Source organism: Ctenocephalides felis, unplaced genomic scaffold (genome assembly GCF_003426905.1).
Source record: "Ctenocephalides felis isolate EL2017-DRISC unplaced genomic scaffold, ASM342690v1 CF-g0.4_SCAFFOLD_00845, whole genome shotgun sequence".
In the NCBI taxonomy this organism is placed as follows: Eukaryota; Metazoa; Arthropoda; class Insecta; order Siphonaptera; family Pulicidae; genus Ctenocephalides; species Ctenocephalides felis.
Window position 1 is genome coordinate 24,053,888 of NW_020536999.1, and position 27,927 is coordinate 24,081,814.

Here is a 27,927-nt window from a genome sequence, read left to right on the forward strand (position 1 = left end):
TTATCATTTATTTTTTTATTTCTCAATAAATGATATCAATATGTTTGGATTGTTTAATAAATAACATATGTATCAATAATTTGCTTTATGCTTACCATTTTTATCAGATGTGGTTTCAAAGACTAGATATAAATATTGAAATTATTAGTAATAATTCAATAAATTATTAAACAATTTACATTTATTTATTTAATTTTATAAAACTATACGCACAAACTGTGCTGCGATCTCACGATTTCCTAGCAATTGCCTGCAAGATCTCAGACTCTAATCAGCTTGGAAACATTACCTAACTGTAAAAAGCTTTAGCCGGGATTGAAACCGAGCTTAATGTATTTCTCGAACTTTTACCAAAAGCACAATGCATATGTAAGAGATGTTGAGAGATGCAAAAAAAGTATATTTGAATAAAAAACAATATTAAACGATTCAAAAATTATTGTAAATCGTCGTAAATGTCGTATTTTGGTTTTATTACAATGTGAGATATTTTTAATTTAATTTATTAACTTATTTTAGAATGCTAAAATTAGAATTAAAAAGATAAAAGCAGTAAAAATAGATCGCAAATACGAATCTTTGCCATTATATCAATTTTAGTTGTTTCCGCTCTCCATAGGGGCGCCACATACTGTAGAACGTAAATTTACCCATCGGTTTAATTCTAGATAAGAATTATATAAATCTAGAAATGGTGAACCTGATTAATTGGAAAAAATTTCATGAGAAAAATAAGTATATAAGCGAATAAAATATAATTTCAACTAAATCACAAATATGTTATCACAAAAATATATAATAATGACAATAACATTAAATTAAAATAGTTTTGACATACGTTTAACAATACGTTCGATATGACCAATTTTTTTTCGACATAAATGTCTATTTTATATTTGCAAGAATTGAATTCGTGAATATTTGAGTTATTTTAAAATTAAAATGAATTTTATATTTGTGCTTCTAAGTATAAGGCACGGTGGTCGTGGAGTAAAATGAAAAATATCAACTCGAACTTAAGTAAAACAAAATATATAAATATAATTATTATTTTCGTTATACAGTTCTCGCAAAACAGCCAATAATTTAATTACTTTAATAATTGTCTAGATATAATGTACGAGATATTTTTTATGTAACATTATCCATTCCCTAAAATTGATAGCTGATAAATCCCAGTATGCGCAAATTTGACAAACTTCCATAAAACAAAATTTTTGTCATCACTCAAAAATGAACATCTTTTAATTATTTTTAATTTTTATACATTTTTATCATTCACAATGGCCAAAAGTCAGACGCCAGCCGTCGGCATTGATCTGGGGACGACTTATTCCTGCGTAGGAGTTTTCCAGCATGGCAAGGTTGACATTATAGCAAATGATCAGGGTAACAGGACAACTCCAAGTTATGTTGCCTTCACCGATACCGAAAGGTTGATCGGTGATGCTGCCAAAAACCAAGTTGCTATAAATCCTACTAACACAATTTTTGGTAAGAGAAAAGACGTAGTAAGATAACTATAGAGCAGTAGTAATTGATAGTAATTAGTAGAATAGAGTAGGGTATGAGGTGAAGAATCGAGTCTGATAATAAATGCAAATGCCCTTGTGCTATTCTTCTTTATGGAGACACCAATTTTTATGGTCAACTTCTAAAGATAAAAAAATTTCTTTACAAGATACCAATGAAATTTGCTATTTTGCTATTTGCCAACTCATTATTTGTGACTTGTTCTCTCCAGAAAAACAACGCCGAATTGCCTTTTTTTCTTCATGATGGAAATTTTACCGAAGATAATATTTGATCCCTATATTTCTTTTAGACGCCAAACGTTTAATTGGTCGCCGTTACGATGATGCCTCAGTTCAAAGCGATATGAAACTTTGGCCTTTCGCGGTAGTAAATGACAAAGGGAAACCTAAAATAAAGGTAACTTATAAAAATGAAGTTAAAACATTTTTTCCTGAAGAAGTTTCATCAATGGTTTTGGCTAAAATGAAGGAGACGGCTGAAGGGTATTTAGGAGTTGTGGTAAGTATAAAAATGATAGCGCTATAAATTTTGAAACAGTTTTGTCCCTGATCCATTAGAATTTTCCAAAAGCATTTTCTTTTGATATTAGGTAATATATTTTTCTTTTTAGGTAAGCAATGCGGTAATAACAGTTCCGGCTTATTTCAACGATTCCCAAAGACAGGCGACAAAAGATGCAGGAGCTATTTCGGGCTTGAACGTTTTGCGAATAATCAACGAACCTACTGCTGCAGCAATTGCTTACGGATTGGACAAAAAAGTGAATCCTAAAAAACAACAAAAAATATATGATATATTAATACAATATTTACATTTTAGGGTAGCGGTGAAATAAACGTCCTTATTTTCGATCTTGGCGGTGGCACGTTCGATGTATCAATTCTCACTATCGAAGATGGCATATTTGAGGTAAAGTCCACGGCAGGAGATACCCATCTGGGCGGTGAAGATTTTGACAGTCGTATGGTTAATTATTTTGCACAAGAGTTTCTGAAGAAATACAAAAAAAATATTATAGAAAACAAAAGATCTATTAGGCGGCTCAGGACAGCTTGCGAAAGAGCAAAACGGACTCTGTCTTCTGCCACACAGGTAAAAAAATTGACAACTGTTTCATACCTAATTTAGGATTTCAATCATCATTGTTCTAGGCTAATGTTGAAATAGATTCGTTATTTGAGGGTATCGACTTCTACACAGTCATTACTCGTGCAAGATTCGAGGAACTGAACGCGGATTTGTTCAGGAAAACGATGGAACCTGTGGAAAAGGCACTTCGAGATGCCGGAATGGATAGATCGAAAATACATGAAGTCGTTTTGGTAAGAAATATGTTATTAATACAAAAATATAACTAGTGGAACTTCTCGTACGGATTTAAAATTTTGAAAATCTGATTTTTTCGATATTTCAAATTTCTTTGATATTCTTTTACACAAAAACAATGGTAAGTTTTTTGAATAATTCAAATCGGATACTTATTTCATTCAAAAACTGCCATTTGTTGCACATTTAGCTCCGTATCATTGAAACGGCTGGACGTGCCTGTGTCAAAAACCAATCACCACTTCTTTCACCAAATTGCATGTTTTTTGGATCACTCAAATCGGATACTTTATTCTCTCAAAAACTCGATTTCTATTGTGTGCACACTTTGCTCCATAACTCCAAAACGGCTGGAGCAACTTTTGCCAAAAACTAATCAGCACATTTCCCTATGAATAAGATCAAATGTTTTCTTATGAAATCGAATTTTATTTTCTCAGGTCGGTGGTTCCACACGTATTCCTCGTGTGCAGAAATTATTGCAAGATTTTTTTGCTGGAAAGGAGTTGAATAAATCTATAAACCCAGATGAAGCAGTAGCTTATGGTGCTGCTGTACAAGCAGCAATTTTACATGGAGATACTTCCGAAACGGTAATAATTTTTATAAAATCTAAATCCAATTTACCCACAAATGTAAATATTCATTCATTTCCCAGGTGCGAGATCTTCTACTTTTGGACGTAACGCCGTTATCCTTGGGCATAGAAACTGCAGGTGGCATAATGAGCGTCTTGATAAAACGCAACACCACGATTCCAACCAAGCAAACCCAAACCTTTACGACTTATGCAGATAATCAACCAGGCGTACTGATTCAGGTGAGGACAATTTGTAAAAAATTAAAATTTGTTTAATTTGTAAAATTCTGTGGCAGGTTTATGAAGGAGAAAGGGCCATGACAAAGGATAATAATATTTTGGGGAAATTTGAACTGTCTGGGATTCCACCTGCACCTCGAGGAATACCACAAGTAATTAAAAGTCGAATGTAATCATATGTAATAAAGTTGTTTTTTATACTTGTACATTATCAGGTGGAAGTTACCTTCGATATCGACGCCAATGGTATTCTGAATGTTACGGGTAAAGAAAAATCAACTGGAAAACAAAGTAAAATCACAATCACTAATGATAAAGGACGTTTGAGCAAAGAAGACATTGAAAGAATGATAAGCGAAGCAGAAAAATTCAAAGACCAGGACGAGCTCCAACGTGATACAATTGCTGCCAAAAACACATTGGAATCTTACTGTTTCAACATGAAGAACACCGTTGCAGACGATGGGGCAACTGCTGACAAATTAACGAAGGATGAAAAACAAAATATTTTGCACAAGTATATCTACATATATATTAAAATAAGTCGGGTTTTCCTTCCTGACGATATAACTCCAGAACGCACGAAACGATTTCGACAATTTTGCATTCGTTAGAAAGGTCTCGGGCCCCGCAAGGTTTATAGCTAAGAACATTAGTGGTGCATGGCATCGTGTTTTAATGCAAATTGCTGGAACTTCACGCAACGTAATTAAAAATTCGAGTAATGACAGTAGTGATAATTATCAGAATTATGCTCGGTTAAGTCAACAAGCAATTCTTGCCGCAAACAATAATGATGTACACGCACTAAATTTCACCGTTCAATCAAAAATTGCTGGCGATTTGGTGACATATCAATGATTCCGACTGGTCTTCTGTTTGACTTCAAACGATTGCAATTTCCAGTTCGCCTTGCGTTCGCAATGACATGTCGCAAGGCCAATCGCTTAGTGTTTGCGGGATAAATTTCAAAAAGATTATTCAGAAAATCATTGTTTTTCACATGGGCAGTTATACGTTGCCTGATCACGAGTTGGGAAACCATCCGCTTTGTTTGTGTTAACGTCAGACCACAAAACAAAAAATGTGTTTTACCAAAGAGCACTTTAATGAAACGGATAATTTGCAGATTCACTTTCATTTACTTAGAGAAGTTCAACTAACAAACACTTCATTTTTGTAATCGAAATAAATTCATTACTGTTGTGTAATAAAATCAAATTTTTTGTTTTCAAATTTCAAAAAATTTCTTCGTCTTTTCACGAAACCATCTGGTCACGAAACGGAATTCGTCGGGCTTGCTAGTATTTAACAAAATAATAAATATACACAAATATCTATTACAACGTCATCTATTTTCAGATGTGAGGAGACCATCCAATGGTTGGACGCCCATGCCCGTGCCACTAAAGGAGAATACGAGGACAAATTGAAAGAATTGGAAAAAATATGTGGACCAGCCCTTACCAAATTGTACGGAACCAGTTCTATGCCTGGTGTCAACATACCAGCTGCAGGAGGACCCACAGTCGAGGAGGTCGACTAATAAAATCGCCTAAACAGAGAATTCCCTAGAGTGATTCTGGTTGCAGAATTTCCCTGCGCATTTGTATCCCGTTAGTGAAGTAAAATTTTGTAAATGTGTAGAAATAAATTTTGTTTTTGGGAGTTTTAAAACTAATTTTCATGAGAATAACTAAATGATATATATATATATATATATATATAAATATTAAATAATATAATTGCATAAAAATTTATATGATTTGAAGTCTAAATTAGCCTCATTATGAGTCTGATTTTCAATTGCAACTTATGAGAAGATTGATTCAGTATAATTTACGGGTAGGCAATATTATAGATAAATTAATTTATTAAAAAAAATATTATTTAAAACTTGCATGTTAATTAAATAGCTCTGAAAGTAAACAAGCCATATTGAAAATGCAGAACATGTTTAGAAAAAAGGATGTTCCAAAATTGAAACATTTTTTAAAAGTTTTAAAAGTAGTTTTAATAGTAGGTATATAATTATATATATATATATGTATATACATATATATAATTATATATATACAAATATATATATATATATATGCATATATATATATATATATATATATGTATGTTGTTATAATCATTTATCTCTTACACCGAGTTGAGTGTTTTAATAAAAAGTATAAAATTGCCTCCTCCTTATCAAGTCTTCATATTTCTTCTCAGCCTGCAATGTTGTGTGCAATTTACTTAAATGATAATGATAATGATAATAAAAAAATACTTTTTGCATTCAGTTAAATATCCAATAAAATATTTCATATCTATTTAATCGCAGATTTAATCTTTGGTGGGAATTAAAATATACACTCAGTAGTCTTAAGATAATTTAATATTTTTTATGTATATTTTTTCTGAAGTGGATCACTTTATATATACGCTTTATTTTTTGGGCCATTTCATTAATATTATTTCTGCGTTTGGTTTGGCAAATTTTTATAAAAACTAGTGGTGTATGGCATCGTGCCTCAAGGCAAATTGCTGGAACTTCCCGTACCGTAATAAAATATTAAGGAATATTAAATGCTTTCAAATAGATTATTATAAATACTGTTACATTGTCTAATATTCATAAGAATTATAAAAACTTAATTACAAAGTTAAAATGATTTATTCAAAGGATATAAGTGAGCTTAAAAACTTTAGCCAGATTTAAAGTTAAAATTTGAATTATTTTCAATATACAGAAAAAAACTTTTTTGAAAAAAAAAATGAAATTTTTTTCCGCAAGCATTTGTTTTGACAACACAAGCAAAAAGTTTTTGAATCATTCAAATCGGATGCTTAGCTTTCTCAAAAACTGCCATTTTTGTACATTGAGCTTTGTATCTCAGAAATGGCTGGACCTGCCTTTGCCAAAAACTAATCATCACTTATCTCAATCAATACAAATTGAATGCTATTTGGAACATTCAAATCGGATGCTCCGTTCTCTCTATTTTTTTGATTTCTATTTTATGCACTCTTTGCTCCGTATCTCCGTAACGGCTGGACCTGCCTTTGCCTTTGAACTAATCAGCACATTTTCCTATCAGTACGAATCGAATTTGTTTTTAACCATTTGAAAAATTGTATCCATATACACACACATTCATTTTTTCTAAGGTTCAGAAACCAAAATGTTCAGAAACCTTCCAAACTAAAAGTAATGTAGTAGTCCATACATTAAATAGCATTCGAAATAAAAAATAGCATTTTTACTGAAAATCCTAGAAAAGTCAGACTAATCGCTAAATGTAGAAAAAGCTTAATTTTTGCACTATTTTTATAAAAAAAATTAATTTTTTGGGTATTTTCAATACAAATTAAATGTTTACTAAAGATTTGTTTTAAAGTATGCCAGAATGATCAAATATCTGGAACCTTTGAAAATTCTGTAAAAATGAAAACATGTTCGTATCAATATCAGATAAATAATTAATAATTTTTATTGAACTCAATATCAAAATATCTCAATATGATTAACGTTAATCTTCAGGTAGCCGAGCACAAGTAAGATCAAACATCCAAAGTTAAAACTATTTCAAATAATAATGCATTAAACATTTTAATTCGATCAAACATCTTCATAGGTAATCATCCTTAACAGTTGCCTCGAGTTCCTTTCCACATTCTTACAGCTGCTACAAGAGAATTAACAAATATCATTTTCAGGTAACTTTGTACTAAGGTTCTTGTCGACACTTTGACCAAGTTCCAAACCAAAAATATTTTGACTTCAATGTTACCCTACATTTCTATCAAACGTCCTCATAAGAAATAACATCTTCATCATCATCATCCTTCAGTAGTTGCAGTAACTCCTTTTCCCGATCCTTCAACTCTGCCACGTAGGCGTTGACCACCAGCATGAAATGGAATGTGAAGAAAGGCGGCAGGAAAAACTCGAATAAAAATGAAAAAAATCTTGGTTCACCATTTGGATCGGGTTGAAAATAGATCAGTTCTTCGGGGGTACCGTCCATGAAGTAGACTTGCAGAGCAGATTTGATGTAAAATATGGAAAGCAACATGATGTTAATTATAATCCAGGCGGTAAGGAATCTGGTCTTGCTGGCGCAGTATCCGTAGGTCAGAAAGGCAACGGCTAGGATTTCTAGGAAGAACGTTGTCACGTCAAAAGTGAGAAGTAATATCTGTATGAAGATAATTATTGTTTAGTCCTATTTATTGTTTTGCACTAATTTGTATAAAAAATAATTGAAGTAATGGAAGCGAGATGTGAGACAACTATGTTCAAAATTTTTTGTATCACCATAAGGCAACTCAAACCATCATATAAAATCAGAATGGAATACAAAACGTAATCCTGGTTGAAACATTAGTTATGAGAATTGTCAATTAAGCTAGTTTTTTTTTAATTACAATATTTATTAAATAAACTTAAATTAAAGGATAGAATTTACATTAAAATGATATCCGTAGTATGATGATTTAATATAATGTAAAAGCAAATAATAATAAAAATAAAATTAATAAATAAATAAAATAAAATTTCTGTATAATAAAATAATACTAGAGAAACAATAAAATATAAGAAAATAACAATATTATAAATAATAAGATAATAATAATAAGCTAAAGTATTGACAAAACAGTTTTATTTAAATTCTCCTATATATTGGGGAGAAAATTGAAAAAACTGCAAATACGACCTGATGATATGCACCAAAATTTTTGGCAAATTTTTATGAATGTTTTTTTGGCTCGGATTGAGCTTATAAATACAAAGTCTGTTAAAGTATAGAAGGAGGTTCCAGCATTTATTATATAACTTGTCAATTGTGCAAGAATAACGACAAAAAGCTTATATTTCCAAACTTATCTATTGGAAAAAATAATCATATTTTATAAATATGGTAATATGATGGCATCATATATCGCATACAAATCTCATTGAATTTGCTTCAAAATACCAAATGTTATGGAAAATCGTGCATTTATCATAATTATACATTAATTAATGTTGATGATAATACATATTTTATGGTCGTTTTATGTAATGGTCGTTTATACGAAAGTTTTTGAAATAATCCAATTTTTTTTACCGAATTGATTGATCCAGAAAATCTTGTTACTGAATCAACAAACATGAGTCCATAAAGATTCAAGAACATAAGTTCCCAAAATGTTATAAGGTATACGCCGACATCCAGTTTTATGAAAAGGAAGCAGGTATGGACTCTTATGCAGAACATTCTTATTTTTTATTATTTGTTGCTTTGTTAAATTTTTATTATTTATTGCTTTGTATTATTTTTCAATGACATAAGTTAACAATTCATGATAGCGATTTAATAAACAAATGAAATGCGGTCACATGCTTATGTATTTATTTACTTCAATATTTAATTAATAATTTAAATATTTACACAAATAATTTATATATTTATTTCTGTATTCTCACACATGAACTTGTTGAATTGTATTTATTGTGACTAAAAATTAATGATAAATAAGAAAAAAATGAAAGATATTAATTAATTTGTATATATATATATACATATATATATATATATATATATATATATATATATGTATACATACATTTATGTACTCAATTATATAATTATTTATTTAGATTTTTATTTACTGATTTATTTATTTATTCATTTGTTCATTTATTTGTTTCTTCATTTAATCATTAATTTATCACATATTCATTTACTCATTTATTTCTTTATTCGCTTATTTATTTATTTATGTATTCATTTTTTTAATTTTTCATTTACTCATTTATTTACTTATTCATTTATTAATTTATTCATTTGTTCATTTATTCATTCATTTGTCACATATTCATTTACTCATTTATTTCTTTATTCGCTCATTCCTTTTTTTTTAATTTTATTTTCAATAGCAATCAGAATACATGATACTATTTATTTTTGTATTCATTTTTCATTAATTTGTTATTTACTCATTTATTTATTTATTCATTTATTTGTTTCTTTATTTAATCATTCATTCGATAATTATTTACCAATTTATTTATTAATTCATTTGTTCAATTATTCATTTCATTATTTATTCATTCATTAGTAACATTAATTTATTTTTTACATATTTATTTATTTATTTTTCGTTTATTTACATGATCATGAAATTAAGCATTTATTTATTTATTTTATTTATTTCCATGTATTTATCTCATTTACATAAACAAAAATTTATATCAATAATTGATTTTTCATTAAAATTCATTACATTTTTTAAATTTTTTTGTGCTTTTTTATATGCTAAATTCATGCAAAAATTATTTGTAATAAATTAATGTGAAAAAAATACAAAACACTACAACTTTATTTTACAGTTTTAAAACTAGCAGTACAGTTGAAAATTCTCTGTTAAATTATTTGCAGTTTACTTAAAAAATCACGAATGTTCACATTTTTTTACGATATTTGTGAACATATAAAAAATATGATAAATGTTATGTATTTTATCTAACTCAATGTTAACTATTAACACTTCGATATTAATCTATTCGATTTTTTTCAAATCGTTTAAATAAAGACACATAGCAGTGCTGTCCAAGGTAAAAAAATTATAGAATAAAAATTAGAACCACTTGTAATTGTGATAATAAAATATGGTAGACCCCATGATTGGTGCAATAACAATTGTATTTTTTTTTTCAATTTGGTTATTTGCTCTCACTCTCTCTGTCTCTCTCACACACACATACACATTTAGATATATAAATATATATATACATATATAATATATTTATATATATATATATATATATATATCTGAATTTTTAGTGATTTGCCTAATCAGATACGAATATTCCCTTTTCGCCGGAGGGTCAGCGTTCCCTCGACCCTTCATATGGCCACCTGTGATCTAGCCATGCTTTAAGGCTTAGAGGGATTTAGGATCTCACGTACTATACATAGTAAATAATATTAAATAAATATTGCGTACACAAATGCATTAAATACGATGATACGACTTACTGTATTCAAAAGGCAAACATTGTACTATTGCACGCCGAGATAAGAAAGAAGATCGTGGGAAAAACAAGTATTGAATCAATATTTATCGATAATATTGAGTGAAAATATACATCTTCATGTGGAGAATTTTTTAAAAATAATTTGATTTGAAAAAGTTAGAAGTTACACGCCAAATAAGCCATTGGCGAGCCATAAAATTGTTGATTATTTTTGTATGCATTCACTTGCATCTATTGTAAGTTTCAAATATTGTGTCCAAACAAATTTAGTAAGTATGCATAATTAAATAGTCTATAGAATTTTCTAACATCATAAATCTCTAGAGCAACTTAGTATAATATAAAATCGCAATTAAAAATAGATTATCTAAGAACACAATAAAATACTCAATAGAGCAATGCAAACAACTCTGGAACAAAATTGGTAGTTCTTAACATTTTGATCAACCAATAATTGCTTTTATCAAAATTGCCCAAATAAAATTGAAATTTTCACCAAATATATCAATTAATAATTTCATTTTCTTAATACAATAAAATTTACTTAAAAAAGATACCATTAGCAGTATGTGTGTATGTATCTAATAAAAATGGTATCAAATAAGGAATTTGTAGACCATGCTTCGTTTTATAGTTCACAAAAGCAATAAACGTGGTGCCTTTTACAATTGTAAAATTGTAACTCTCATTGCATGCAATTTTCTGGAACTAGTTTTATGGAAAACACGATTTTGATTTTAACCACACCGACCAGAAGACCTGTTTTTGTGAGAAACATATATCGCACTAAATGTAACATTGTTAAAGGGAAGAGGATTCGTGATTTTATTGGTAAGGGTATTATTTATAAAATATTATCCTGAAGAGCAATCTATACTAGGCATTACAAATTGTGCAATATTTCTATTTATTTGCTTATATTCAATAAGTTATTTTATTCAATAACATTATTTCTAAATCATTTCTGCATTCTTTATGAAATTATGTCATATATAAATTATACCAATTTTTTGCTTAAGCAAGCCAAAAGGATCAAGAGTTCATCAAATATAGTATAAAATAAGCTGTTTATAGTATAAAATAAGTTTTTATGTAAGTGATTAGTGGTGAACTACAGTATCTGAATCAGAGGTCTCGGGTTCGATCCCGCTTCGAGCAGTCAGATGTCAAACAGTAGTGACATCGGTTTCTACTAGTTTCTTAGGATCGTTTTAGGCGCCCCAAAATATACTCCCACCTGGCTGATCCATGATGACACACATATGCGCACTGTAGCCGAGGAAGTTAAAAGATTCGCTGTTAACCACAAGGACAGACTGGAAGAACACCCAAATGAGTTGGCCAACGCACTGCTATCCACAAACACAACACGAAGACTTAAAAGAAAAATATTTAGTGATTTAATTAGATTGTAATTACTCGTGTCACACTATTAATTCTTATAAAGGAAAAATGCAACTGTGTATTTTTCACTATTTATATATCGATGTCATTTTTACATTTAATTGCCAAAAGATTTACTTAATGTCTATGTAGGACAGTTGTAAATATATTGATGAATAAAAAATCGGTTTCTACTAGAGAACATAAATGGCAATATGTTTCCAAATGAAAATAGGCCTTACCCGGCATTGCTGCATCAATAAATATTTGCCCTATTACAAAAATTGTGATAATAAAATTCTTCACCCAAAAATGAGACACCAGTTTGGGTTGGCATCTGTAAAGGGTATTGAGTATTGAGACAAATCAATACAACCTTTTTCCAATCTTCAAATTTTTCTATAACTTCTAGGAGTACATTTTTGCTAGGAGTGTCAAGGATGGTGGAATTCTTATCGCCATTAAGTTAAGGAAAACATAAGTTGAGATTGGACAAAAAGTTTGAAGTAATTGATGATTATGGTAAGTAAATACTAAAGTAAGTTTTTAAGAAAATGGAGTTTATGTGCAAATAATTTTAAAAAAGTTGCAGGTTATTTTGCAAAGAATCTACCAATGCAACAGTTGACAACGCCCAAAAAAATTGCCAAAACATTTCAAAATAAAAAAATCTAAAGTTTTTTTTCCCAAAAATTCAATTTTTTTCATAAATTTAAAATTTGACGAAAATCTACTTTTTTAAAAGTTTCAAAAAAAATTTAGCATTTTTTTAAAAAAATAATTTTTGGTACGGGAAGTTCCAGCAGTTTGCCTTAAGGCACAATGCCATACACATTTTTATTTCTCAAAATGCACTTCAAAAGTTCTTTTACCATTTATCTGCAATTTCATAAAAATATCTCCTAAAGCAAACACCGCCATTCGAGTCAAGATAAAAATCACCAGGAGCAGGCACGTCAACTGTGCAATTTTGGTATTGATGAAAAGAACGGATAACAAAAAAGCCGAGTTAAAAATAAGTCGGCGGTACTGGCGGAGGTTGAGGTGGTGTAGTTGATCTTGGATCTTGGAATGGACCAAACACAAAAATAAAAAAATATATATACAAAAATCCGCCCGCGTATATTAAATGAGAAGCCGCGAGCTACGCGCATCAGGAACAAAATCAAAACAAAACCGAAACAGGAAAAAAAATTAGTCTTAAATCATGAGCCGATTATGAGAAGACGGAGGAGAAAACTGGTCGGTAGTCGGTCGTATTTTGATGAATTTGTACAGATAATCCAACGAAGCACGTGTTGATGGAGAAATCGAGATTGCTGGAATTGTACCAAAAAATCATCATTAACGAGAGAGAAGATGTTGATTTTTAAAAAATTGGAAACAGAATAGAAGTCAATCGATAAACCTCCATATGACTATAATTAAAGAAAATAATGCTACCAAGTTACATTGTTTTTAAAATATTTCCTTGTGAATTGATGAAGAAATCCAGATTGCTGGAATTGTACCAAAAAATCATCATTACCGAGAGAGAAGTCTTTGATTTCTGAAAAATTGGAAACAGAATAAAAGTCAATCGATAAACCTCGATATGACTAAAATTAAAGAAAATAATGCTACCAAGTTACATTGTTTCTAAAATATTTTCCTCCTAGATGGAGAAATCGAGATTGCTGGAATTGTACCAAAAAATCATCATTACCGAGAGAGGAGTCGTGATTTCTGAAAAGTTGGAAACAGAATAAAAGCCAATCGATAAACCTCGATATGACTAAAATTAAAGAAAATAATGCTACCAAGTTACATTGTTTCTAAAATATTTCCTCGTGAATTTGGACAAATTTAGGTACTAGAAAAAATGGAGAAGATAAATGGATTGAGCGCGAGGAAGGTATTCTACTGAAGAAAACTAATTAGGGCCCATAATAGTAAACTATTGATTTCTAAACGACGACATCAAAGAACAGATAAATCATACAAATTTTACAAGAAAGCCAAAAGGATCAGGAGTTCTATACATATAGTACAAAATAAGTTGGCTCGTATGTAAGCGGTTAGAACTACTGGATCTAAATCAGAAGTCCCGAGTTCGATGGCACTTTGAGCAATCTGATGTCAAGAGGATATTAGGATCAGAGACAAAATATAATCTTGATGACGATATACAAAACAAAATGACAAGACACCAAAAACAGGAGCTTTAGAAATAAACTGGGAACTAAATTGAGTAGAGACTGGGTACGATCGTGCCAGGGTACGGTTGTGACACTCGCCTTTTTCTTCTATGATGAGATTATATTATATGACATCGTACTTAAAGACAGTATTTCAGTATTTCCACGTAGACCAATATTAAAATTACTATTCAATTTGCTTCTCTCCCAGCTCAATAAAATTAATAAAATTATTGTCTATCAAAAAAAAGTGGCACAACCGTACCCAGTCAGCTCTACTATTATACCAAAAATAAGCCTCCACTAATATAGATTATTGTTACAGCTTTTTAATAAAAAAAATACAAAAAACATGAGATCCATTCTCCCATCAACCTTAAGTTGACGTCTTAATCTCGTCAACTTTCTTCTATCAATTTTCTCAAAACAAATCAATTAAACCAATGGCATGAAAAACCCCATCTCTTCAATGGCAATGAAAATCTCCCGAGATCTCCTATGAGAGAATAAAATTTTCACACTCTGATATCTGAAGACAGATTGTGAGAACCATCATCGAGCAGTAATATTTAATAAAACATCAAAGATTGATCACTTGCGGCCGCAACGAATCGTTATAATTGAACTAATAGTAGAGAATATTACGGTTTCTCGTATTTCTTGATGGGGTTTCTGAGGAAATGGATTAAAATATAGTTCGGAATAAATATTTAATTTATCTTTATAGATGAAAAAATACTAAAATTAATAAACAAAATACTAAAAATAATATCATAATTGTGTATTGTACCTGGTTTTTGTTGAGATGGATCCATCTACTAAGACTTTATCTGCACATTACGGTCATTTTGAATTGTAGTAAATTGGAGCAAAGCTTTTCAAAATTCAATTTGCGTTTCCAGGATTAACTTGCCCATAAAATTCATAATGTTTGGAAGTTGTCTATCCTCTATTTCACCTCTCCATTAATAATACAGGTGTCCAATATATGTTTACTCAAATAATTCCGTTACCAAAACGCGGAAGCGCAGAATCTCCTCTCTGTTGCAAACTAATTAAATAATTCTAATTTCAAAATATAATTCTCATCAACGTTGTTCTGGTATTTATTTCCGACTAGTGGTATCATTTAATTATTATCGGACTGTGTAAGTTAATGAACGTGATGGATGTTCATTCATTCATTCATATTCATCAAAAATGATTTGAATGAGAACACTGGAAGCAGTCGATATGAATGGAAAGATACACATGCTGTTCCTTTCAATAATAATACTTGATTGCTTTTGTATTTTACGATTCGAAAAACTACTGATTTATGGAAGATGTAGAATGAATTTTATACATATACATTGGTGCATATGATGGCACGCAATAAGTGCCATATTTTTTACATATTTATTAACTTCTCATAAGGTAAAAATTATTATAATCGTCAAAAAATCGAAATTGAAAATTTCTGCATATCTTCACGTTTTGAAGGTTTCTGAACATTTTGGCATGTGTGTGCGTCTGTGTGTATATATGTATGTATGGCTACAAAAAATAGTAAGAAAAAAAATATAATGAGGAATTAGAAAGTAATTTAAGTCTAATTATTTAAAGCCATATTGGACTTTTGTGCCCCGCCCTACCCTACACAAACAAACCTTTCCCAATTTTGGTCTCAAAACAAAAAAAAAATAAACTGAAAAACCAAGTCTGATTTATTGGAAAAAATAAAAATTTTCTTCGGAAATCAAGTTGTTTTTCACCATCAACTTATATATATGTTTTGATGTTTTTTTATGATGTGTGCATAAACTCAATATACTCATAAAAAATCGCTATTCAAAAACATTAAACACGTAATAAACTACATTAGTTAACAGTTCAAAGGAACCGATTCTATAACGATATATATTTTAACCGACGGACAGAATGATAAATCTTGAATACATTTTACACAGATTCATTAAGAGACTTGATTTTCCTACAATTGCATAAAATAATCGTCGTTGTCGCCACATTCAGGTTTACTTTTGTTTGATTCAAGTTTTTTTATAAGCAGTTAAGAAAACGATCGATCGGCACCACTTTGATATTTATATTTAGCATGGATAGTTGATATTTCAAAAATTTGTTACAACACAATCAATATTTTATTGATTACAGACCTTGGAGAATTCTAAGGAATAAGAAGAATTGGCTGCTGTTAATAGGGCAAAGTTTTTGACATCGAGTCCCACATATTATACTTCCATTTTTCAGTTTTTTAAACCATTTTTCTAATATATATATATATAAAATACTATGCAAAATGTACACACATATTATATTTGTAATTTTGTCTAATATCATAATACTCTACAGTGACTACTTTAAAATTGCAACTTAATCAATCAATCAATCAAGCAATTTTTTTTGGCCTCGCTTACTTGGAGCTTTTAGCCACCTACAACATTTAATTGTTTCTTTACATTCTATATAATCGTTATATATTCTATACTATCTTGCATATATATACTATACTATTTTTTTATTTATATCCTAATCTATATTAATATTCTTATAACTGATTTCTTCAATCTTCTCTTTTTCCTTCTAAATCTAATCTTTCTGAATTCTAATCTTGTTTTCTCTTCTTACTTATATATTTTTTTTCAAATTCAACTCAACTTAATTCAGATCTTCTCCAATTCATTTTTTTTTCTATGAGCGAATTTTATTTTATATAATTGTGAGTTGAATATATAAATAAATATACTAAATATACTAAACATTTATTGTCCGTAATAAAGATCAAACTTCACTCTTTTATGTTTTACTAGAAAATTTTGGTAAATATAACAAATTATAGTGTTTCCATGCATTCGACCGTGTTTGTTACATTAAGTTTGCACTTTCAAAGACAAATTATATATTAAACTGTTGATAATGAAAATAATATACTTTATTAATTAAACATTTATTTTTTAAACTAAATATGACTAAATTGAATAAAATAATTTATTGTTATATGAAAAAACCATCCGTATTATTGGTGAATTGATTTGACCAAGGTAAAGCATGTCAGGACGTTTTTTGGATTGTATTATATATTTTTTTTAAAATGAAGAAACGATTTAATAAATCAAATACATTGTCAGTAATGAAGATGATACTCCATTAATTCACATTTGGCCTAATTTTTTTTGAAAATTTAACAGATTCTACCGTTTCCATGGATTCGACCGTGCTTTTTGCGTTTTCGACGTATGAAAACTGCTTGGATTATATATTTTTTTAAAAATAAAGCTACGATTTAATAAATCAAATACATTGTCAGTAATAAAGATGATACTCCATTTAATCACATTTGGCCTATTTTTTTTTTGAAAATTTAACAAATTCTATCGCTTTCATGGATTCGACCGTGCTTTTTGCATTTGCGTCGTATCAAAACAGCTACTTGACATCAGACTGTCTGAGGAGGGTATCGAACCTGGGACTCTAATTGCAAATACAAAGCACAAAGCACTAGACCATGGTAGGACCCAAAAAATTAAATATGAAACGAATTTGTTTGCAATTATACATTAATTAACAAAAATAAATTATAACAAAAAAAAGAAAAAAAAACTATACATGACTTATTTTTATACGAGCATAGAAAATTTTCAAATGTTATTTGTAATGCTTATTGTTAACGAAAATTGTTTCTATTTGCAAGTTTGACAGCATTTTTTATTAATTTTTTAATCAAATTAAAAACAAAATATTAAATAAAAAAATCCAAATACATACAGTTTCAAATACCGCACCTGTCTTTGAACAATTATTATTCGTCGAATAAAAACTGATTGGATTATTTGCCTTATCCTTTTATTTCTTCTTTATCATTCGACATATTATTTCTTCATTTTCTTCATCTTCTCAGCATTCGATTTCTAATTAGCGTGCTTGTTATTTTCTTCCATAAAAATATCTTACATATATTTATCGACATCTTTATGCCAAGATATCAATATATTCGATCTATTTTAATACAAGATAAAGATAATAAATTGATGAATAATGTTTGTTGTGGGATTTTTAACTTCTCGAAGGAGATGTTTATGTTTATGGTGAGATAGGGTGAAAGTAGAGAAAATTTCATTTAATAACTTAATAAATACTGAATATTATTTCAGCAATTTGCTTTAAGTCTATAATACACCTCTTATTACTCTCGATTTTGAGTCCATTACTTCAATAACATTATTAAACCGACTACATCCACAATTTTGTTCATTTTTGCATCCGTTACCCCAAGGCTGGAGAAGTCGATAAAAGATTTACTGGTCCAGCTACCACAACACCAGCTACTTAATAACTTATGGCCATTATTTTAATACATCTTCTTCCTCTTTTGCTTCTGATCAACGATTTACAGTTGCTGGTTTCGTTCACTTTTATCTTATTTCCGAAGAAGATCATCCTGAGGGTTTTTCAAGGAACTCTGGTTCGTAGGCGTCCAATGATGCATGACAAGAGATCGCATACATTAGACAACATATATGAGGAGGAATAGGCAATTTAGGATACTTTGTGGATGTACATTGGTTATAAATATTGGTGTAGATAGAAGAAATAGGGGAGAACTTAATATACTCTAAAATCTCGACCAAAACCAAGCCTTTTACATATAAGCGTAAGTCCTTTTGAGGTTTCATGTAATTTGATCTTCCCAAAAATCTCAAAAATTGTTCTACTACATTGTCATTTTTTGTTTCTCATAAGTCTATTTTTCAAGTCAATCCATTGATCCGTTTAGTATACCTACTCGTATTTCCCAACATGTAGATCTACAATGATCATCGTTGTGTCAATAACTCTACAAGGAATAAATTGTCAATAATTCATTTGACCGTAAAATCATGTCGTTCGTTTACAACAATGGTCGAAAGTAACCGTAAATCTTTTTACAAATCAACAGTAATCGCCAATAATAGTGCCACCAACAAGATTTACAGAACCGAACGAAAGGAGTGGATTTATTTTAGAACTTTTGGATAAAATACACTAAAATTTTATTGAATATTATGAAGCTTTATAGGAACTCGGTATACTTCAAAGTCGAATTCGACAACTAATTTCAACATCAGGACAACATTGATTCTGAAAACATATGTATTTACCATAGTCTTATATATCATACTGAAATATTACGGCTCTAAGACAAGTCGTTTAATTTAAAAAAAATCACCAAAATTTACAAAAATTAGTATCGTTTTTTTGCGTTTGTCAAAATAAGAACTTTCATTGACGTTTGCCTAGAAACGCCTGAACCGATTTGAAAAATTTAAAAGCCAATCGATTGTGCCAATTTAAAATCCATTTCGATGTGGATTATCTTTTCTCAGCTTCGTGTGACGATCGCCTGAGCCGTTTTTTAAGTAAAAAAAAATTGTTTACGTTTTTAGCTCTCAATTCTGAATCGATTTTAAAAAATCGAAAACTATTCGAGAGATATTGGTTGGAAATGATACTAATTAGTTTTAAAAATTGAAAAAAATTGAACAGCTGAAAAATTTTTTTGCCGATTTTTATGGACGAGTTTTACGAAACTAATTTTGATAATAGATATCATGGTCTTATGAAACATACTAAAATGTTACGACAACAAGTTTACTGTTAAAAATTCATCAAAGTTTGAGACAGTAAAAATTTCAATTTCGATTGATTAAGTTCTACAATTCTCAATACTTCTCAATTCTTACACATTCATGCAACTTGCCTTAAGGCTAAATACCACTTTCAACTAATTTATTTTATCAGTTGCAACTTGTGAATATTTGGCAAACTTGTTCTATATAAATTATACTATAATACTGCTTGATATTAAATAAATCTGCACGAACTCGCTATACTTCAAAATCGCAATGGAAAATTAATAATGTCAAATTAGTCATAAAATATGCATTTTAAATTTTAATTTAGTTCACTGAATATTTGGTAATGAAACGAGAAAATCTCTAGATTTTATGACTTTTTTTATTCTATGAACACGAGGTCGCCTATATTTTTTTCCTCCGACCCTGCCTCTGACCACCGACCAAGAATGCATTTCTCCACATCTGCATTTCTCCATTTCTGTCAAATTGATGTGGCAGCTCGACATATATTCCTCCAAATCCCCAAAAGTTCGATAGTTATTGACTCATCATAAATATATCAATGGAAATCGAAAAAAAAAAGAATTTGTTGGAGGGCCCCCGGGGTGGTCCTCATTGGATAATAGAAACATTTTGTTCATGTTCGACGTAAAATAGATGACTTGTTTAGATTTAACACTCAATTGTTTTTAAATCGAGTGGGTTGTATAAAAAATATGAGATAAGATAATATAATATTTTATGCTCATTTTGGTTATAACAAAAATGTAAAATAATAATTTGTATTCTTTATCCATTCGTGATCTCTATGACGGTGTTTTTTTCGTTGTTTTATGTAAATGGTTTTGATAGAGTTATCTTGAGATTTTATAGTAACGACATATAATAATTTGTAGTCGACGTTTTTATCTTGAGAAAGCTTTATTATTTATTAAATGTCAAATCAGATAAGTATTCAAAGACATTGAAAATTTTGTATAACTTAGTCTAAGACGTTTTGCCCAAAAAACCTTAGGCAAATGTCTTGAATTATTTCTGTTTCCATATAATATTTTTATATATTTAACTAGCTGACCCGGCAAACATTGTTTTGCTAAGTAAGGTACATATATTCTAAGAAAAATTCTAGAGAATCAAAAATATTAATACTTTTAGTGTATAAGGATGTGTTGTTTGAATGCTATATACAATGAGGTATTAAAAAAACAGTAAACCCCATTAGTTTGTCTATATTTTGTCAATACAATCAAACTGGAAGTTTTACTCACTTTCTATAGAAAACATGGTATATTCCAATCTAAGTGTTTTTTGATCTTTTGACTTATTGATTACATTTCAAGTTTATCAGATTCTTTTTGGATTCTGGATTTTGTGTATAATTGTAAATAATACTACTGAGCTTATAGGAAATTTTAAAATTTCTGCGAGGAGAGAGAGAAAATGAATTAAATATTTCTTCTCTGACCTGCTTTTTGAAAAGTTTCAAGTAACATTGGATGAATTAAAGTAAATTTAATAAAAAGTATATATGTAGCGCAGGGCGAGGCACAAAGGTCCAATTTGACTTCGAGCAAATATTAATTATATTATAAAAATCAAACCAATTATATCACAACAAATAAGACATTTCAAACAAACAATTACCTGACTATGTTCAGTAAAACGGTCAGCTACTTCATCATTGTAGAAATGTGCTTTTTTGCTGTCTTTCAAAAATTTGTTATCTAGACCTTTTTACCCTATAGGCGGGGTAACTTGGAACGGCCAGGTAGCAAACAGGTGTAATATCTTATTTTGAGATAGATTTTTAACTAATGCCAAAAAACTACCAACGGAAAAAAATACTTTTATTATGGATTTTCAAAGATTACCGTTTATCTCCCGATAGCAAAGTCATGACAATCAAGGTTATAGCTGGTTATACATCTTTTTCCCTCTACTTTCAAATATTGTTGTTGAACATGCATGACTTTACTGGCTTCTGACACATTGGTGGTAGACCTTTTTAACCCCGGACCTTCATATATTACTATCCATTCTTCGATAAATTGTGGGATATTATACCATGAAAAATGTTATTCGACAAAATGTCCTTTTGATCGATACCAAATTTAAGTTCTGAATTGAAATAACTTGAATAAAAAATAATATAACCTAGAAAATGTTTTATAAATACCAATAAGTATTTAATTATACAAATGAGATCTTTCAGACTACCGTGATTGAGAAAAATATGATTTGCAAAAAAAGAATGCTACAACGCTAAAAAGTGCATTTTCATTTTTCATTTAAACTTTTTTTGCAAGTTACAAAGAAACGGCTCGGCCGACCGTTGCACAAAAAATACAATAATCCTCATCGAGATACATCGAATGTGTTTTTAAATTTTTGAAATCGGTTCATGCGTTTTTGAGAAAACGTTGATTTAAGCTAATAAATCTGTTTACACACACACATATCCAAATTTGGTCTCATTCGATTCAGAATGGCTTGAAATGTCTCAAAAACATAAAACTAGCGAATCGAACTTCTTTATGAAAACATTAACTTATCCTTCGGGATGTTAAAAAACGTATACAAATCTTAGCAATGGTATAAACTTAAATTACCTATTTTTTACCCAACCCTGTTTTTTTTTAGATTCTTCCAACACTTGTACGACATTTATCGCTCATGTTTCTTTCTGGATTGATGTTGATGTAATTTCATAAAATTTAATACAGCGATTTTCTCCCAAGTCATCTTCTCAAGTTACTGATATATCTATCTTACCTCAAGACAATGGCAATTATAATATCTTATTTTATTTTATTTTTTTCCAACGTGGGTCCACTCAAAACTATTTACATAAATCGTAAATGTATATTGATACATATAATTTACAAAGATCCATTTTTTATTGAAAATATTCCACGACTTTTTTAATCCGATTGTGGTCGGCGGCACCCACACGAGAAATATTTATATTTTATGGACTCGGCCGATCTATTTTATGGAATTAAAGCAAAAGTGTCAAGTAAAATATAATATTTATTGATTTTTGTTATTTATGAATAGATTTATTGAAAGCAGAAAGCCGAAGTAAACAAAATACTTTGGTTTTAACACGTTAATCGCCATGCCAGCTATATGTGTCTGGTGCTAAAAAGTTCCACGTGAGCTATGTTAGACATATATGCCAGACATAAGCAATTTGGTAGAAAAGGAAAAAAAGTTTTAATATAGGATAATTAATTCACCGCAGAGAATGTTCAAAGAAATTGAGCAAAAATCCATATTTCAATATTTATTCAAATTTGTAAAAAAAAATTCGGACAATTCTAAAATATCAAGGTCTGGATGGTGTGCGTTCTGTAAAAGAATGACCCATATGTATGACATCAAAAATACTGTTTTTCTAGAAAATTCACTAATTTTTGTTTCTTTGATTCATTAAAATTTTTTGATACATTTTCAACCTACTCACCTAATAAAGTTAACATAACCCCATGCAAAAATATTAATTAAATTCGTAAAATATTTTAAAAAGAAATACCTGTCTGTTAATAAATTTGTTTATCAGTAAAATAATTGTTATAAAGTTTTTCAAAGGCTTTGTATCACATTTTATATAAATATGTGTATTGAATTGTCACAAATTTTTACTTAAGTTATATTTTTAATTTTACAAACAATATATCTATAAAATTTTTAGATAAATGAGACGAATTAACATAAATGATTCAAATAAATAAAAATCATTTTTATTGCTTTTCTATGCAAAAAAATCTCAAGAAAAAACAAAAAAATAAAATTATGATGTTACTCATAAAACACCTTTTTTTAAGTTTTTATAGAAATAACATAAAAAATATATCTAGTGGTGTATGGTATCGTGCCTTAAGGCAAATTGCTGGAACTTCCTGTACCGTAACAAAATGTTCAAGAAATATTAAATGTTTTCAAATAGATTATTATAAATACTGTAACACTGTCCAATATTTATAAGAATTATATAAACAGAATTAAAAAGTTAAAATTATTTATTTAAAGTATACATATAAATGAGCTTTAGAAATTTAGCCAGCAATAAAATTGAAATCTGAATTATTATCGATATACAAACAAAATTTTGTTGCAAAAAAAATAATAATTTTGAAATAAAAAAAAATTTCAAAAGCAATTGTTTTGTCAACTCAAGCAGAAGATTTTTTAAATCATTCAAATCATATGCTTAGTTCTATCAAAAACTGTCATTTTTTGTTCATTTAGCTCTGTATCTTCGAAATGGCTGGACCTGCCTTTGCCAAAAACTAATCACCAAATATTATGCCAAAATTTGCCTTTGCCAAAAACCAATCACAAACATTACTATAACTATGACAAGTTAAAAACTAATGTTATAAATTTCAGTACAATTTTCTGAAAATACTTTGTTTCATCTAATATCTTATAAGCAATTTTTTCGAAGTCTTGCAATATTTTATAAAAAAAAAATCAAAGTCTTGCGAAACGGCTGGACCTGCTAAAAACTAATCAGCACGTCTCCTCAATAGGAATAAAATGTTTTTTGAATTATTCAAATCGGTTGATACGTGCGCCCGAAATCGTGGACGAAAAATTGTATCCATATATACACATACGCACACACTTTAATTTTTTCTAAGGTATGCCAAAATGTTAAGAAAAATGCAAAAAAATTCATTTTCGATTTTTTAACAGTTTTCATTAACAGTTTTCCAATAAACATAGTTTAATTAAAGTTATCAATATTGTTAAATTTAACAAAGTTAATAATGCTGAATATTATAAAAAAGTTCGTAACTATTGAATTTTGTTAAAACAATCTAAAGTTCCATTCCTTTTATAGCCACGTGCTTGCACAAGCGTACTAAGGAATCTCATTGGATTCTCCAATTGGAATCTGGTACCCAAAGAAAAAAACATCATTACTTTTCTCGATGTCAAAGTTAAAACTAACTGTTTCAATTCCGTGTTATTTATAATCCGACTTTATTGATATTTCAATTATCTATATGGAACCTCTGAATAATATTACAATCAATTTTAGTGTGTAAATGTTGTCGTATACAAATGTCCGAATTTTTGGTAATAAGCTTGTGAGATACCATATAATATTATAAATTCCGAACACGTATATATACATATATATATATATATATATATATATATATATTTGTATTTATATTTTAATTCAGATATGAATATTACGGTAATAAATTTCCTTTGTAATTCTCATTCGATCGTAAATAATAAAGAGAAGTGGCTCGTGTGACAACTGAATCGGCGGCAACTGCTTTACAGTTTTGTTTTAAATATTCAAAATAGGTAAAAGTTCAAATTGATGTAAGATTATTGCTGCTTTCTCTGCTTTGAATATCAGAAAATTTAAATTAAAAAAAAAACTAGAGAGGGTGGTTCATTCAATTATAGACTTACTTATTTCTTGAATAGCTTACAGTAAATAAGATACAATTTTTGCATTTCAAATTCTTAATGGAAACGTGTGTAGAAATTTTTCATAATTTTTTTCATGAAATAAAATCAGCATATATTTGATTATTTATAGAGAATTTTTATTTGCGAATATTTTCAAAAGTCCATATTTTGTTCTGTTTTGAATATATATTTGAAGAACTATAGAGGGTTTACATTTTTGCGGGGGTATGCTTGCGTGGGTGATAATGTGACATGACTAATTTATATATATATATATATATATATATATTTATATATATATATATATATATAATTTACATAGGATTTATTCAAATTATCTTTAACAGTATCGCATTTTTGCGAAATGATGTTTGTGTATTGATCCATAATTTTTATTAAATTCCCCGAAAGAATACTTTAACTTACACTTAAATTATTTTTAAAATGTAAGGTAGAACGAGGCTTAAAGGTCCGCTGGAACATATATAGTTAAGAATTCTTTCAACAATAATATTTGAAAGTAGAGGGCAAAAGATGTATAACCACCAATTTTTTGCAATGAGTGCAGAAAATAGAAATAGAGTATTTGAGAGAACGGAGTATCCGAATGATCCAAAATACATTCAATTCGTAATGATGGGGAGAATTAATGATTAGTATTTGGCAAAAGCAGGTCTAGCCATTTCGGAGATACGGAACTGAATGTGCAAAAAATGTATTTTTTTGATAGAACTAAGCCGATTCAAAAAACATTCAAAACAATTTTCAAAAAAACAATTGGCAAAAGCAGGTCCAGCCGTTTTGGAGATAACGAATTAAATGTGCAATAAATTTAAAAAACTTTCTGCTTGTGTTGACGAAATTATTGCTTTCGGAAAAAATATTTTTTTTAATTACCAATAATATTTTTTTTAATATCGAAAATAATTCGAATTTCAATTATAATTCTAGCTAACATTCTAAAGCTTACTTATATACTTTAAATAAATAATTTTAACTTTGCTATTCAGTTTATATAATTCTTTTAAATATTAGACTATGTCTTTCATTTTAAATTCCATTGATTAAATTTTGTTTATTCACTTTTCATCACGAATTTCATGACGATACGGGAAGTTCCAGCAATTTGGCACGATGCCATGCACCACTAGTTTTAAGTTAGATTCAAAAGTTGTTATATAACCTTATACGTGGGTGGGGTAAAAACGACCAACTAAACATTCACCCTGGCAAAGATGTAAATAATAAAAAAATTAAATAAAAATGTGAATTAAGTCAAAAAACGCAATTGACAAAAGATCAATTGATTAAATAATTATTTCTAATATGCTGGTGGATATTTCGGGCGAATTACCAGATCAAGGTTATACGCTCCGACAATGGGCTTAAAAAGATCAAGTTAAAAAATTTTGAAAAACAGCAAAACAAAAACAATGCTACAATGATGGACCTTTACAAATTGAACTTTTATGCCCTTTAGCATAATTATTTTCTTAATATTACTTAATTAAATTTATGCAAAAATCGAAACGATTTTTTGAAAAAAAATTGATGACAATTTACAAACCTTTCGAAAGATATCAATTGGGAATCGCGCTAATTAGTTATTGATTAGATTAGATTTTGATGAAACTGTTGGGATATGTTTGCCATTAATTATTGAAAATTTATTTGATTATTTTTGAAGGTAAACGAGCTACATTATTTCAAAGTCCCAGCAAATTACATCCCTGTATCATGTTCATGTCCCTCCTTGGTATTGTCAAGGCGCATGAGGCACCGCGCCCACGCCGAAGAGCAAAAGTCGGCTTTCTTGTTCCACATTTGAATAAAGAACCGAAAGAACCGAAGAGTCGACAAAACATTATCATTGCATTCGTTATTATTATTATACATTCATAAGTCGACTCAATAATGGCTCAACAGTCGAGTTCTTGTAATAACGAATTCAGATTGAGAACGAATGCGAATTTGAATAATAATAGGTATGTGATGTCTTAATGGAGTGATACAACAGGAACAGATTTATTAATTTATTTTCTATATTCCGATCTGTTGAAACTTTACTTTCTATATTCGCAAACTCCACGTGCGAAAAAATTGTAGAACACTCACGTGATTTATATTACCATAGAAGAACTTTTGAGTTTAGAAGACCTGTCTCCGATCACAGTACAAATAATAATAATAATAATCCAATATCCAATCCTTCGCAATAACTTGTCGTATTCTCCATAATCATTTACCACGTTGCATTTCTATCGGCCAGTTAAATATAAATTTCAGACCCGATTAGTACCTAAAAGGGCACGTGCCCCGACACGTGCCTCCTCGGCCGTGGCGTCGGTGCATATAATTTTAGAAGGCCGCCAAGGCGGACATCATTCGCGAGATGTGAAAAATAAATTAACATGTAATGGTAGGTAAAGAGTTTGCAAATCGATTTTATTGAGGAACTAGTGGAAATAAATAAATAAAAATAAATCTGTGAAAAAATATTACCATTATTTCTATGTTGGTTTTCCAATGATGGAAAAATTTATTCTTTATCTTTCTCTTCATCATCATGGACGGCTAATCATTGCATTGGCATTTTATTTAGACATTTATAAG

General features: G+C 29.3%; 1 protein-coding gene across 2 annotated transcripts; it reads left to right on the forward strand.

Annotated features, from left to right (window-relative positions):
- The first annotated feature begins 1,283 nt into the window (after positions 1 to 1,283).
- LOC113363952 (heat shock 70 kDa protein cognate 4-like) lies at positions 1,284 to 5,228 on the forward strand. Of its 2 annotated transcripts, XM_026606429.1 has the most exons (11): positions 1,284 to 1,494; positions 1,826 to 2,034; positions 2,147 to 2,296; positions 2,356 to 2,628; positions 2,688 to 2,858; positions 3,303 to 3,455; positions 3,521 to 3,682; positions 3,739 to 3,834; positions 3,898 to 4,199; positions 5,045 to 5,166; positions 5,200 to 5,228. In XM_026606429.1, the coding sequence occupies exons 1-11, from the start codon at positions 1,284 to 1,286 to the stop codon at positions 5,226 to 5,228; spliced, it is 1,878 nt and encodes a 625-aa protein (XP_026462214.1). The 2 variants fall into 2 exon arrangements, with proteins under 2 accessions (XP_026462214.1, XP_026462213.1); XM_026606428.1 differs by having other exon boundaries at positions 5,045 to 5,228.
- The last annotated feature ends 22,699 nt before the right edge of the window (positions 5,229 to 27,927 follow it).

Bases quoted from the DNA above. Each gene is read 5' to 3' on its own strand.
- LOC113363952 (XM_026606428.1), top strand. From the start codon at position 1,284: ATGGCCAAAAGTCAGACGCCAGCCGTCGGCATTGATCTGGGGACGACT. The intron at 2,035-2,146 runs GTAAGTATAAAA...TTTTCTTTTTAG, and splicing joins AAGGGTATTTAGGAGTTGTG to GTAAGCAATGCGGTAATAAC. The intron at 2,859-3,302 runs GTAAGAAATATG...TTATTTTCTCAG, and splicing joins AAATACATGAAGTCGTTTTG to GTCGGTGGTTCCACACGTAT.